The sequence below is a fragment of the Lithobates pipiens genome, unplaced genomic scaffold, assembly GCF_037356315.1.
Source record: "Lithobates pipiens isolate NorthernLeopardFrog02 unplaced genomic scaffold, aLitPip1_a1.2 Scaffold_19, whole genome shotgun sequence".
In the NCBI taxonomy this organism is placed as follows: Eukaryota; Metazoa; Chordata; class Amphibia; order Anura; family Ranidae; genus Lithobates; species Lithobates pipiens.
Window position 1 is genome coordinate 84190384 of NW_027507764.1, and position 14200 is coordinate 84204583.

At 40.1% G+C, this 14200-nt stretch overlaps 1 protein-coding gene across 1 annotated transcript in view; it reads left to right on the forward strand.

The window, feature by feature from the left end:
- Nucleotides 1-12850: 12850 nt before the first annotated feature.
- The window catches only part of GAD2 (glutamate decarboxylase 2), a 161533-nt gene continuing 160183 nt past the window's right edge, over nucleotides 12851-14200 (forward strand). The window contains exons 1-2 of the mRNA XM_077490993.1: nucleotides 12851-13299; nucleotides 14045-14104. Coding sequence (XP_077347119.1) covers nucleotides 13224-13299; nucleotides 14045-14104 — 136 coding nt within the window. The 5' untranslated portion in view covers nucleotides 12851-13223. The remainder of the gene's footprint in view (nucleotides 13300-14044; nucleotides 14105-14200) is intronic.

The following is a 14200-nucleotide window of genomic DNA, read 5'->3' on the forward strand; positions in this document are numbered from 1 at the left end:
TTTGAGGGGTATTTAAAAAAAAGAAAAGAAATGTCAGGTCCCCATACCAGACCCTTTACTCTAGCATGCAGCCTGGCTGGTCAGTAATCAGGAAAACATACCTGGCCATATGCTCCCAACATGGGGGGGGGGGTTCCCCCTTGGCAAAGCACTTTGTTGGCATGTTAAAGAAAACAAAGTTGGTCGGTGAGGGACTTTTTGGAATCTGGAAGCCCCCTTTAATAATAAGGGAACCCCCCCCCCCCCCCTCACGTGAACAAGAAAGGGAAACATAGTACCCCTACTCATTCACAAAAAATAGGAGATTAAGCCTAAAAATATAGATACCCAAACATTTGATAAGTCCTTTATTAAAAAAATTTAAAGTTCCAATAAAAGTCCCTCGCTGTAAATCCACCATCAATCATGAAGCACACCACCTGTCAAAAAAAAATAACAGTTTTGTACTGACACTTGTTCACTTGCTGCCGTGACACCAATGCAAGTGTCATGGACATTACACCAATGTGCAGACCTCCCTCTTCACTGCACCCATGCACATTTATTACTTGCTGGCTGCTACTGCACTGTTGCACACTTCTGCATTCATCCCCTTCAACTAGAAGGCACATTTTTGCTTGAATAATTAAAGTTACATGCTAAAGTGGGCTAAAGTCAGCCTTTGAAGCTCATCATATACAGCAGTATGAGCAAAGATATAATTGACCTCAGTGGGGTAAAGGTTTTCTAAATGATACAGGAATTTCCCAGACTTGGCCAAAAGATAAAGAAGCTCACCTATATACGTGCAAGTGTTCCAAAATGCCTTTTACTATCAAAGAAGCTTGGATTGTAACTATAATCTGCATCTAATAGACAATTGAGTTCAAGGACAGGTGACATAATCCTCTCTGTCTTTGTAGTTGAACATCAAGGCAAAGTGTGTTATTGTGAGAGCCCAGTCTTTCCAACATATTTTTCTTTTCCGGCTCTCATTCCCTATAAGCCTCATATCTTTTATATCTCTGTTCAGTCGTGTGGAGCCAGTGGGGCAGGGAAATGGCAGCACTGCCTGCAGGGTCCCGTAGAGAAGTGAGAGTATAAATCTGTTTTAGCCTTGACTTCCACGCTCCATTGGTCACCTAGCTGGAATTAGCACAAAGGATTCCTATGTGACAATTCTAATGATGACTAAGCTCAGCTTTGGCATTTTCAGCTTTTAGGCTCAAGATAATGGGTGAGGGGTGCTATTTTTCGTAAAATTATTTTCTACATAACTGTGTTTTTACCATCCTTAATCCCAAGTACATACATGCATACGTGCATTCACTGATATGTGCATTAATCTTCTGGTTACAATTAATAAGCACTGTGCCAGGCTATGATCTTCATTACTTCCATGTACTACACAATTTGAGAAGAAGACACACCTGATAAATAAAACCTTATTAGTGAATGGCTGCTGGAGAAACAAGGCCAGCAAAGGTGCAACTGTTCCTTTCAATAGATCCCAACATGCCTATGGTCGAAGGAAAAATACATACTGTATAATGCAGTACATCAAAAGCAGTGATGCAACTTATTTCTTCGATGTTCACCCCTCTTAGGGTGTGGTCCTGCCAGTAGACCTTTTGAATTTCAACTTTTTTCAGCAGTGTGGCAAAGCTGTTCTTCCTGCACTGATATCACTGTAGCTTTGTCACCCTGTGGACATGAAGTAGTAGATAGATTTTAAAGTGGCTCTGTCACCAAACCAAATGCTCTAAAAAGCTTTAAAAAAAAAAAGTAACTATTAAACTCTACTGCCGGCCATACTGCTGGTACTGAACACCATATCAATAAAGACTTGTTTTCTTCAGAAACTGGCACTTTCAGGAGTGTCGACCTACTGGACCCATGTTGCCCTCAGAAGTTCCTCAGGACACAGTTTTGACTTAAGGGTTGGTGAGAGAACCACTTATCGTCAATGGTTTCAAACTTCAATTTTGGTACTAGAACAGAGTAGGGAAAGCATACTGACAAAGATCAATTTGGTCTAGGCATCCACACAGTGATAACTTTTGACTACAAAAGGGTTAAAACCACATCACTGTTAAGACCTAATTCTTGAAGGGTAGAGACTCACTTGGTTGGTCACTGGTTATAGATAGGAGGTCCAAAAGGCAAGGTAAGAAATGTTTCTTTCCATAGTTTGATGCCCGACTGTTTTGTTAAGATGGTAACCCATGTTAAGGGTATGCGCTGCTACCTCAGGGTGCGGCCCAGGTGGTCACTCTCATAGTGATCAAAGGAGGTGAATGTAAAGGAGTGCCCAAAATGCAGTAGTTGTGAAATAAACTGCTTTATTTGCAGTATAGATGGTAGAATATAGCTAGCACGTTTTGGGGGACAAGGGACTCCTTTCCTCAGGTCTGCTGTTTGAATATGGGTCCTATTAGGCTCTGTCTAGGACCAGAGCATGTCCGACCATCAGCTGAGGCTTGAGAGGAAGTACTGCCATATAAAAGAAGATCTATGGACAAAGTGACAGCATCTGTTTACAGTGTCCATCTGAAATGACTTGTCGACAGGGTGACAATGCTGTAGTGATTCGCCTTCAAAAAGAACAGTATTATCACCCTGCTGAAGGAACTTAATCTAAAAAAAAGGTACAAAAATGTTATTGTTGAAGGTGGGACTAGATTAAAGCGGAGGTCCACCCTAAAGTGGACCTTCCACTCATTGGAATCCTCCCCCCCTCCGGCGCCACAATTGGCACCTTTCAGGGGGGAGGGGGGTGCAGGTACTTGTACAGTACAGGTATCTGCAGCCACTTCCGGCGTAGATTCTGCAGAAGGCACACCCCTTTCCGCAGAATCTACGCCCCTTTCCGAAAGTCGCAGTAGGGAACCGGGAAATAAAGCCGAAAGGCTCCACTTCCTGATTCCCATACCCAAGATGGCAGCGGCAGCACCCGAGAGACGATCAAGAGATCGGCTTTGGGTGCCGACATCGCGGGCGCGCTGGGCGGGTAAGTGTCACTATTTTAAAAGTCAGCAGCTGCAGTATTGGTAGCTGCTGGCTTTTAAAAAAAAAAAAAAAACGCGGACTCCCAGCGGACTCCCGCTTTAACAATCAATCTAGTGTTATTAGTATCGACATACTACATTATATACATTATTTTTTCCTTTGCATTATTACTATTGATAGATTCATCATATATGTTATTTTTATCTTTGACTTAAGCTCTACTTTATTAATAATAATAATAATAATAATAATAATAATAATAATGACATTAATAATCAATTACTAAAAGCATATTTAATTTCTCTTCTAAGCATATGTACATAAACAATTAACTAATGACAGTCTAATACAAGCCTTCACAGAATACTGATAAAATAAATACAATAAGAGAATGCATCAGTAAAAGAAAGGAATGTGAAATGATTTGAGCACAATGGTGTAGCATTCTTAAAGCAACTTATAATATATGTAAAATATTTTTCTAAGACTTAATTTATGTTCTGCTATATCTTGTTCAATGACATTCAGCATAATGCACTAAAAATTTTCTTTCTATGCATTATTCTCTTTAATGAAAGAGCTTGAAATCACAGGGAAGAGTGCAGGTGGTAGGAACAGATCAGTTATTATAATCTCTGATTACTCCTAGTCTCTCTATTCACTTCGCTGAATTGGCTTATTCTTTACATACTCACCCAATCATGGCTTTTGCTCTCTGTCTGGACACTGATAAAATGCAATGGCTGGCTGAGCAGCCAGGAGTTTCACCTAAAGAGCTTTGCAGGCCCAAGTCCCAAGGCTTCAGTTTATTTGCAAAAAAAAAAAGATCCCTATATTCATTATAGTGTATATGTTACCTAGGCCTGGACTAGCTATTTGGAAACACTTACATTTGCTATAAGAGTTTTAGTGCCTTTTGGGCTCCGGTGTACTTCTAAATATTGTAAGCCAATAACTATTCTGCTCTTAGCCCCACAAAAATAGTAGGTAGTAATAGGGCTAATGTCATAGGCATGCACAGGGGGTGTGCCAGGTGTGACTGGGCACATTCTAATCACTATGTGCAGTGCTGATTCCCGGGCTTCCCCCCACCTTGTTGGCTACCCTGCCCTGCAGTGCTGCTGGCTCCCTCCTCTCTTCTCCTGCCGTGCTGTGGGGGATGTTTCAGGATGGGGAGCAGAGCAAAGGTTAGAAAATATGTAATTTACTGGCCTCTTCCTTTTCTAAATGTACAGAGACTCTCTCACTGTGTCCATTCATAACTTAAGCATAGTAAACTGCGTTTATTATGCTTCAGTTTGTGAATGAACAGGAAGCCACTCAGCACAGAGCACTTTTTTTCATTCACTGCCCTGTGTAGCTGAGGCTGCAGAGAGAGGCATGTGTGTTCTAGCTTTGGGGCACACAATCTAATGCAATAGGCTGAGCACACCTATGGTCAATGTACAAATATTGCTCCAGATGTAATAAAAAAAGTGTGCATTGGGCAAAACATGACCAAAGTTATCACACAGAGAAGTTAAAAAATATTTATAAAAAAAAATTAAAAAGCCCCCCCAAATACTATGGGGATGATAGGCATATAGGTTGTTCACTAGGGAATTTTCCCTTAGCTTAGTGAATTAGGTAAAGCTCTACTGACCAATCATCCAATCATGTGCAAGGAAAAATACTGGGGTTGATTTACTAAAACTGAGAGTGCAAAATCTGGTGCAGCTGTGCATGGTAGCCAATCATCTTCTAATTTCAGCTTGTTCAATCAAGCTTTGACAAAAGCTGCACCAGATTTTGCACTCTCAAGCTTTAGCAAATCAACCCCACTCTTTATTTTTTCCATGCACAAAGTTTAGTATGCTTTGCAAAGTGAATATACACCACATCCACCAAGCTAAGGGAAACTTACCTTGCAAAGTGAACAGCCAATTTGCTTTAGTAATCACCCCTAAGTCTTTATTTACATTTTCAGAAGTCAAAGATACAGCTCCTTCAACTTATGGGACCCAATAAGACAAGGAGGAGGAACCCAGTACAGGATTCATTATGACTGATACAAGCAACATTTAAGGCTAGAGTCACACAAATACAGTGTTGTTTGTTTGCAATTTTTTATTCAATTGTCAGTGCAATTTTCAAGGGCAGTTGCAGTGCGACTTGATGTAATTTTTGACAGAATTTAGATACAGCTGCAATTTCTGTCCTGGGGGAAAAAAACCTTCCAGAATCCTTTGAAAATAGGACAGATAAGTGAGGAGTCTGAAGCATTATGGGTGGAACTGAAAACAGATGTGCGTAGTTCAAAGTTAATCACTGGAGTTTGTTATAGACCACCCAATGTTAATGAGGAGGTGGAGACTCAGCTCCTTGCACAGATAGAAAGGGCTGCAAGGGCTGGAACAGTGATAATAATGGGGGATTTTAACTACCCAGAAATTGACTGGAGTAATGGCACTGCTGGGACAGTTAAAGGGCAAAAATTTATAAACCTATTACAGGACAATTTTATGGTCCAGTTTATTGAGACCCCAACTAGGAATGATGCTCTTTTGGACCTGGTAATCTCAAACCATGCAGAACGTATTACTAATGTTCAAATAAAGGAATACCTGGGTAGCAGTGACCGTAACATGATTTCATTTGATGTTAGCTGTAAGCAAAAACCACATACAGGAAAGATAAAAACACTTAATTTCAAGAGAGCAAATTTTCCAAGGATGAGGGCTGCTCTCCAGGACCTAGACTGGGAGAGAATATTGGCATCAATGGGCACAGAACAGAAATGGGAATTCTTCAAAAAGACTGTTTGTGATCTCACTGCAAAGTATATTCCCATGGGCAATAAGTTTAAAAGGCTAAAAATAAAACCGATGTGGCTCACGGCCAAAGTTAAAAAAAACTATAAACTATAAGAAAAGAGCTTTTAAAAAATATAAAAATGAAGGAACACTAGTGTCATTTAAATGTTACAAAGAATATAACAGAATATGTAAAAAGGAAATCAAGGATGCAAAAATTCAAAATGAAAGACAGATTGCAAAAGATAGTAGGACAAACCCCAAAAAATTATTCAAATATATTAATAGTAAAAAGGTCAAGTCTGAGCATGTAAGCCCTTTACAAAATAATCTGGAGTGGGTGACTGGGGACAAAGAGAAGGCTAACTTATTAAATACTTTCTTCAGCTCTGTGTATACAAATGAGCATGGGGGAGCTCATGTCCATGATGGGGGTGGTAGTGACACAGCCCCAAATCCACAATGGCTCAAAAGTGATATGGTCCAGAAATATTTGGACAGAATAAAGGTGGATAAAGCACCTGGACCTGATGGCATCCACCCACGGATCCTAAAAGAATTGAGCTCTGTAATTTCAAAGCCATTGTATCTAATTTGTAGGGACTCATTAATGACAGGAATAGTACCACTGGATTGGCGCAGGGCCAATGTGGTGCCTATATTTAAAAAGGGAACAAAGTCTTTACCAAGTAACTATAGACCTGTTAGTTTAACTTCTATAGTTGGGAAGATACTGGAGAGATTAATAAAAGACCACATAGACGAGTTCTTGCAGGAAAAAAATATTTTAAGCAACAGACAGCATGGATTCATGAAAGACAGAAGTTGTCAGACAAACCTGATTTCTTTTTACGAGGAGGTAAGTAAAACCTTGGACAGAGGGGTGGCGGTGGACGTGGTATACTTGGATTTTGCAAAAGCGTTCGATACAGTTCCGCACACATGGCTCATGTGTAAGGTAAAGTCTACAGGTTTGGAAATATCAGTTTGTAAATGGATAGAAAACTGGCTAAAAGACAGAATTCAGAGAGTAGTGGTTAATGATTCTTACTCTGAATGGTCTAAGGTTATCAGTGGTGTACCCCAAGGTTCAGTGCTGGGACCCTTACTTTTTAATATCTTTATAAATGATATTAGGTCTGGGATCAACAGTAACATTTCCATCTTTGCAGATGACACCAAGCTATGCAGTGGAATAACGTCCTTACAGGATGTCTCCAATTTACAAGCCGACCTCAATGCTCTGTCTAATTGGGCGACTATGTGGCAGATGAGGTTTAATGTTGAGAAATGTAAAGTTATGCACTTGGGGGCTAAGAATATGCATGCATCATACATACTAGGGGGAGTACAACTGGGGGGATCCATAGTAGAGAAGGATCTGGGGGTTTTGGTAGATCATAAGATCAATAATAGCATGCAATGCCAAGCTGCGTTTTCCAAAGTGAGTAAAGTCCTTTCCTGTATTAAGAGATGTATGGACTCCAGAGAGAGAGATATCATTATGCCCCTGTTCAAATCATTAGTAAGACCTCATCTGGAATATGCAGTTCAGTTTTGGTCTCCAGTTCTCAAAAAAGGATTTCAGGGAACTGGAGAAAGTGCAGAGAAGGGCAACCAAACTGATAAGAGGCATGGAGGAACTGAGCTATGAGGAAAGATTAGAGGAACTGAATTTATTCACTCTTGATAAAAGGAGATTAAGGGGGGATATGATCAACATGTACAAATATATAAGGGGTCCATATAGTGAACTTGGTGTTGAGTTATTCACTTTACAGTCAACAAAGAGGACAAGGGGGCACTCTTTACGTCTAGAGGAAAAGAGATTTCATCTCCAAATATGGAAAGGTTTCTTCACAGTAAGAGCTGTGAAAATGTGGAATAGACTCCCTGCAGAGGTGGTTCTGGCTAGCTCAGTAGAGAAAGGCCTGGATTATTTCCTAAGTGTACAGAATATAACTGGGTACTAACATTTATAGGTAAAGTTGATCCGGGGAAAATCTGATTGCCTCTCGGGGGATCAGGAAGGAATTTTTTCCCCTGTTTTAGCAAATTGGATCATGCTCTGCTGGGGTTTTTTGCCTTCCTCTGGATCAACTGTGGGTATAGAATTGGGTATATGGGATTGTATGATATTATTATTATTATTATTATTATTTTTTTTTTTTGTGGTTGAACTGGATGGACTTGTGTCTTTTTTCAACCTGACTAACTATGTAACTATGTAAGATAAGTGATTTGAAAGCGTTTCCATTGAAGTCTATGGACCACAGAATTGCACGGCATAGTTACATAGTTGGTATCTTTGAATAAAGACACCAGTCCATCCAGTTCAACCTGTGTGGGTGTGTTCATGTCTAAAACGAATGTCCCATATCCCTTTATACTGCGTTCGCTAATATACCTGTTCATGAGTTTTTTAAACTATCAATACTTCAACAAGGTGTTGGAAACATTCCTCAGAGATTTTCGTCCATATTGACATGATAGCATCATGCAGTTGCTGCAGATTTGTCAGCTGCACATCCATGATGCAAATCTCCATTTCCACCACATCCCAAAGGTTCTCTATTGGAATGAGATCTGGTGACTGTGGAGGCCATTGGAGTACGGTGACCTCATTGTCATGTTCAAGAAACAAGTGATGAGATGATTTGATCTTTGTGACATGGAAGGAGCCATCAGAAGATGAGTACACTGTAGTCATAAAGGCATGGACATGGTCAGCAACAATACTCAGGTAGGCCTTGGCATTTAAACTATGATCTATTGGTACTAAGAGGCCCAAAGTGTGCAATAAAATATCCTCCACACCATTACACCAGCACCACCAGCCTGAACCGTTGATATAAGGCAGGATGGATCCATGCTTTCATACTGTTTACACCAAATTCTGACCCGACCATCGGAATGTTGCTGTGGAAAATGAGACTCATCATTCAAGGCAACGTTTTTTCCAATCTTCTATTGTCCAATTTTAGTGAGCCTGTTTGAATTGAAGCCTCAGTTTGCTGTTTTTAGCTGACTGGAGTAGCACCCAGTGTGGTCGTCTGCTGCTGTAGCCCATCTGCTTCTTGGTTAGATGTATTGTGCATTCAGAGATGGTATTCTGCATACCTTGGTTGTAACGAGAGGTCATTTGAGTAAATGTTGCCTTTATAACATCTCAAACCAGTCTACCCATTCTCCTCTGATCTCTGACATCAACAAGTCATTTTCCTCCACACAACTGCCACTCACTGGATATTTTGTCTTTTTTGGACCATTCTCTGTAAACCCGAGAGATGGTTGCTTGTGAAAATCCCAGTAGGTCAGCAGTTTTTTAAACACTCCGTCCCTCCGACCAGTCCGTCTGGCACCAACAACCATGCCACCTTCAAAGTCACTTGAATCCCCTTTCTTCCCCATTCTGATGCTCGGTTTGAAGTTCAGAAAGTCGTCTTCACCATTTCTGAAAACCTAAATGCATTGAGCTGCTGTTATGTGATTGGCTGATTAGCAATTTGTGTTACCAAACAATTGAACAGGCATACCTAATAAAGTGGCCGGTGAGTGATGTCATAGTTCAATGGTTTTGTCAATCTTTAGACAAAAGTCCCTTCTTTTTTTGTTTTGTTTTTTTGTCTTTGGAATAATATTAGAATGAGGTCTTGCAGTGTCATCTTAGAGAGAGAGAAAGAAAGAAAGAAAGAGAGAGAGAGACCCAAACAATACGTTTCAATCCAAACATTAAAGGGCTCGAACTAGGTGGTCACCGTCACAAACTCTGTTTGTTTTCCCTACGACATTCTCCTTTTTTCTTACCTCCCCTTCTCTCCATTCACATTAGATCAATTTGCCTCTATTTCCAGTCTCATCATAAATGCACAGAACTCACAAGTCCTTAATGTCTCCCTGCCGCAACTTCTATCACAACTTCAGAAATCTCTCCCATTTTCATGGTCCCCCCCACTACATCTCTTATCTAGGCATTATACTAAAAGCAGATCCCACAGCCCTCTATTCTGCAAACTATCCCACCCCCCCATGCTATCTCACCTCACCAGCCTTATATCCCCTTAGTCTACATTGCCTTTAGCATGGTTAGAATGTATTAACGCTACCAAAATGACCATTCTCTGGAAGATCCTTTATTTAATCTGGGTCCTACCCATCCCCATCCCCTCACATATCCTCAGACTTTTGCCATGTAAAGTTCTTGCCTATATCTGGGACAACACCAGACCTCGACTACCCAAATCAGTTCTATATCTTCCCAAGCTCCAAGGCGGACTAGGTCTCCCTCACTTTGTCAAATACTATCAGGCGGCCCAGCTGGCCTAACTACTAAAATACCACGCTATGCAGGAAATGTCCCTTTGGGTTTCTCTTAAATCCATGGACTGTGACCCTCTCTCAGTGGCCAACTTGCTGTGGCTCCGCCCATGTGATCACAGGACCCTAAAGAACCCCACTACGCACCACTCGTTACAACTTTGGGACAACTTCAAAACCAAGTTTGGACTCCAATCCCCACATAATCCCCTTTTGTCCTATCTCTGCAACCCTGCTTTCTACCCTGCATAGTCCTAACCTTTTATCTTCTATTGGTGGTCGTCTGCTAATCTCCTCCGAGCCTACTCATTTACTACTCCTGATACCTTCAAACCATTCCTTACATTCAGTGAGTCCCATGGCCTTCCTAACTCTGAAATTTTCTGTTACCTCCAACTCAAGCACCCCTTGTTTGTGCACCAGCACCTCCCTCCCAGACTTGTCAGCTTTCGAACACATCTGTGAAAAAGACCCCCACGCTTGGGGCTTAATATCTCTCATCTCCCCCCGGACACACTTTCCTCCAATATGCAGCACAATGGGAAGCTGATCTAGACCTCCAGCTAGAGATGTAAGATTGGTCCAACATTTGGCTAGTCACTAAATCTGCTTGCCAAAATGTAGTAGCCTTTGAAACCAACTAATTAATGTGCTGGTACTTAGTCCCTGCCCGGATATCGAAATACCTCCCATATTACTCCCCGAATTGCTTTTGAGGCTGCACTGAATGAGGCATGCACCACCATCAAATTTGGTGCGAAATCATAGAATCACTAGAGCAATGATCCATGCTAAGGGTGAGGGCCATACTCCACGATAACGTCACTAAATATGAAAGACGTTGGCAACCTGGGGTAGATCACTTTCTTCCCCCCAATATTGATAGCTCTCTACACCGCCCATAAGCCACTTCCCTCCTGAGTATATACAGCCATCAGACTCCCTCCCTTCGCCCCCTTCCTCAGCAACTCCTCTTCTCTCTCCTGCTCTCCCATTCCTTCTTTACCATTCCCTCCCCCCCGTCTCTTCTTCTTTTTCTCTGTTCTTTAATGGCTCATTCACCTGAATGGGCTCTCCCCCCAGGATCCACAAATCAAACGCGACCATGATCAGATACCCCTAGTTCCTTGAATTTGATCTGACTTTTTCCCCATCTCATCCCCAAGACTTGCTATACCTAGCTCTCCCTAGCATAAGCAGCCCACTGCTGATCTCAGACCTGTGCCTCACTACTACCGACTTAATGCATATTGGCTATGGCTTTATGTTACACCACTCACCGGTTTTGAATGCACTGCACTATTACTGCTACCCTTATCTTCACTACTTGGGCTGCATCCCTATTGGTTCTATGTTTCACGCACTACCTTTGCTCCCGGGGAGAGCTCTCCCCCTCCGTCTCTACGTCATGTACCAAATCCCCTTTCCTACTAAAATGTTTGAACAATAGATTAAAGGTTAGCTGAATGGTCTCCCCCTCACAGCACAGCTCTTTCCCAGATGGGGTGTCCGAGGGTGTCAGACGATCCTCCTGACCTTGAACTCAACCATTGTAATGTATTACATTATCTGCACAGGTTTGTTATTACTGTTTTGACATTTATACCCACACATATGTCCCCATTCACTATGTCCTATTGTATGGTTGACATTGTTCCCTCCTACCCATTTTTTTTCTATTCTCCCTGTAAACTTCAATAAAAATATTGAACAATAACAAGAGAAAGAGAGAGAGAGACAGAAAGAAAGAAAGAAAGAAAGAAAGAAAGAAAGAAAGAAAGAAAGAAAGAAAGAAAGAAAGAAAGAAAGAAAGAATAAGAAAAAGAAAAAAAAAAGAAAGAAAAAAAAAAAAGAAAGAAAGAAAAGAAGGAAAGAATAATAAAAAAAGAAAGAAAGAGAGAAAGAAAGAAAGAAAAGAAGGAAAGAAAGAAAGAATAATAAAAAAAAAAGAAAGAAAGAGAGAAAGAAAGAAAGAAAGAAAGAAAGAAAGAAAGAAAGAAAAAAAGAAAGAAAGAAAGAAAGAAAGAAAGAAAAAAAGCATGGTGCTAGGTTGCTAAAAAATTTACATCGCATTAAAGAAGCTCAGGATCCCAAAGTCATATTGCAGCTACACTGCATTGATGTGAACAGGCTCCATAGGAACCAATGTTATTTCCCTTGTCATTCCATTCAGTACAATCTGGTTCACATCTGAAATAGCATCAGTGTCAACCAGGGCACACAGTAAAAAAGCAAAAATTATCAAATCTTCTGTGTATGATAAAAATTCACATGGTTCGATCAGCTCTGAAATGTGCATGCCTTTATGATATTTGTAAATTTCTTTGTAGTTGAGGTTACAAAACCAAGACCACTGTATATAGTTACACCATTTGAAGAGCGGTTACTCGATAATAATTGAAGAAAAACTAGACCATTTGGCAACCCTGTATGTAATTATGTGATTGCATTTATAAATATGTTTTTTGTGTGCTTTATATACCAGGGTTGTGTTTTTAGTCTATGGATTTTCCCTCAAGGAAATGGATTATGCATAATCTGCGTAACATGCGTATATAGTCATAGTTTGATGGTTTTGCCAATCTTTAGACAAAGGTCCCTTCTTTTTTTTTCTTTTTTTTGTCTTTGGAATAACGTCAGAATGAGGTCCTGCGGCGTCATCTCAGAGCCTTCCCTTGTATTTTGTCCCATAAAACGACTATTACAAAAGACAGCGTTGTTAACCAATAGGTGGCTGAAAGTGTTCAGGGAGGGGGGGCTGTCATGTCTGGACTCTTAGAAGGGTCTGACGCGTAGAGGAGAGAGATCTGAGTCACTTAGAGGAGTACAGTGCTCTACCAGGCGGGTTCAGCACCGCAGACAGCTCCATACAGAGGACTCTACAGAGGCTGCTCTGTGTAGACTGACACAGCTCGCCTTCTCATTGATTGCTCCACTGACTACACCGCTCAGTGCTGGCTCCCCTTCACTCTCCGCACACACTTCAGTCCCCCTGGCAGTTATTCCCCCTCCGATAGGCACTCATCTTTATTTGGCTGTTTATTTCTATGCGCCTGTCCTAGGGATTCAACAGCATCACTAATATAAGCTGCCATCCCACTTCTGTCTGTACTCTCCAGGGTTGGGATGGCATCTCCTGGCTCTGGATTTTGGTCCTTTGGGGCAGAAGAAGGGAACAGTGAACCAGACAACCTAGGCACAGGTGAGTAGGCTGGATCTGATTTCTCTTAATTATTCAGCTGATTTCCCTGGCCCAAAGAGAAGAATTTTCGCATCATACAGATCCAATTAAAACACACTTTTTTGCTCTCAATTTAGTGTAGAAGAAAATATATATATATATATATATATATATATTTTTTTTTTTTTATATTTCTACACAGGTAACTTACTGCAAAAGGCTGATTCACATGCTATACATACATTTAAAAAAATGTATATATCTTAGATCTAGAAAGTGTTTTTTTTTAATTGTTCACTAAATAAAATAAAACATATTTTTTTTTAAATTATTAAAAATTAGATTTGAAACAGAATTAACGATAATGGGCATACAGATCCAACAATCCAAACACAATTTTTGCTCTAAATTATCTATATATATTGAATATATATTTCTACACAGGTAACTGAAAAATCCTTAAAGAGTATTAGTATTATATATCTACATTTTAAAAATCCATATATCTTATATCTAGAAAGTGAATTGTTTTAAATGGTTCATTAAATAAAATATGACATATTTTAAAAAAACAATCATTAAAAATTAGATCTGAAACAGATTTAAAGGACATGATGAAATAAATAAATAAATGGGAAAAAGGGGAAGAGAAAGAAAGAAGGAGAGAAAGAAAGAGAAAGAATGAGAGAAAGATAGAAAGAAAGAAAGAAAGAAAGAAAGAAAGAAAGATTGATTTAAACTGTGTTTTCTTTTTTGTTGTTTTCAGCAAAAGCATGGTGCCAGGTTGCTCAAAAATTTACTGGGGGGATCAGCACAAAATTATGTGGTAAGTAACAATATTAGTTTTTTTTTAATGTAATATTAAACGAATATGATATCGTAAAGTGTATGTTGTTAAATGTTATTGTTGTATGTTAGATTT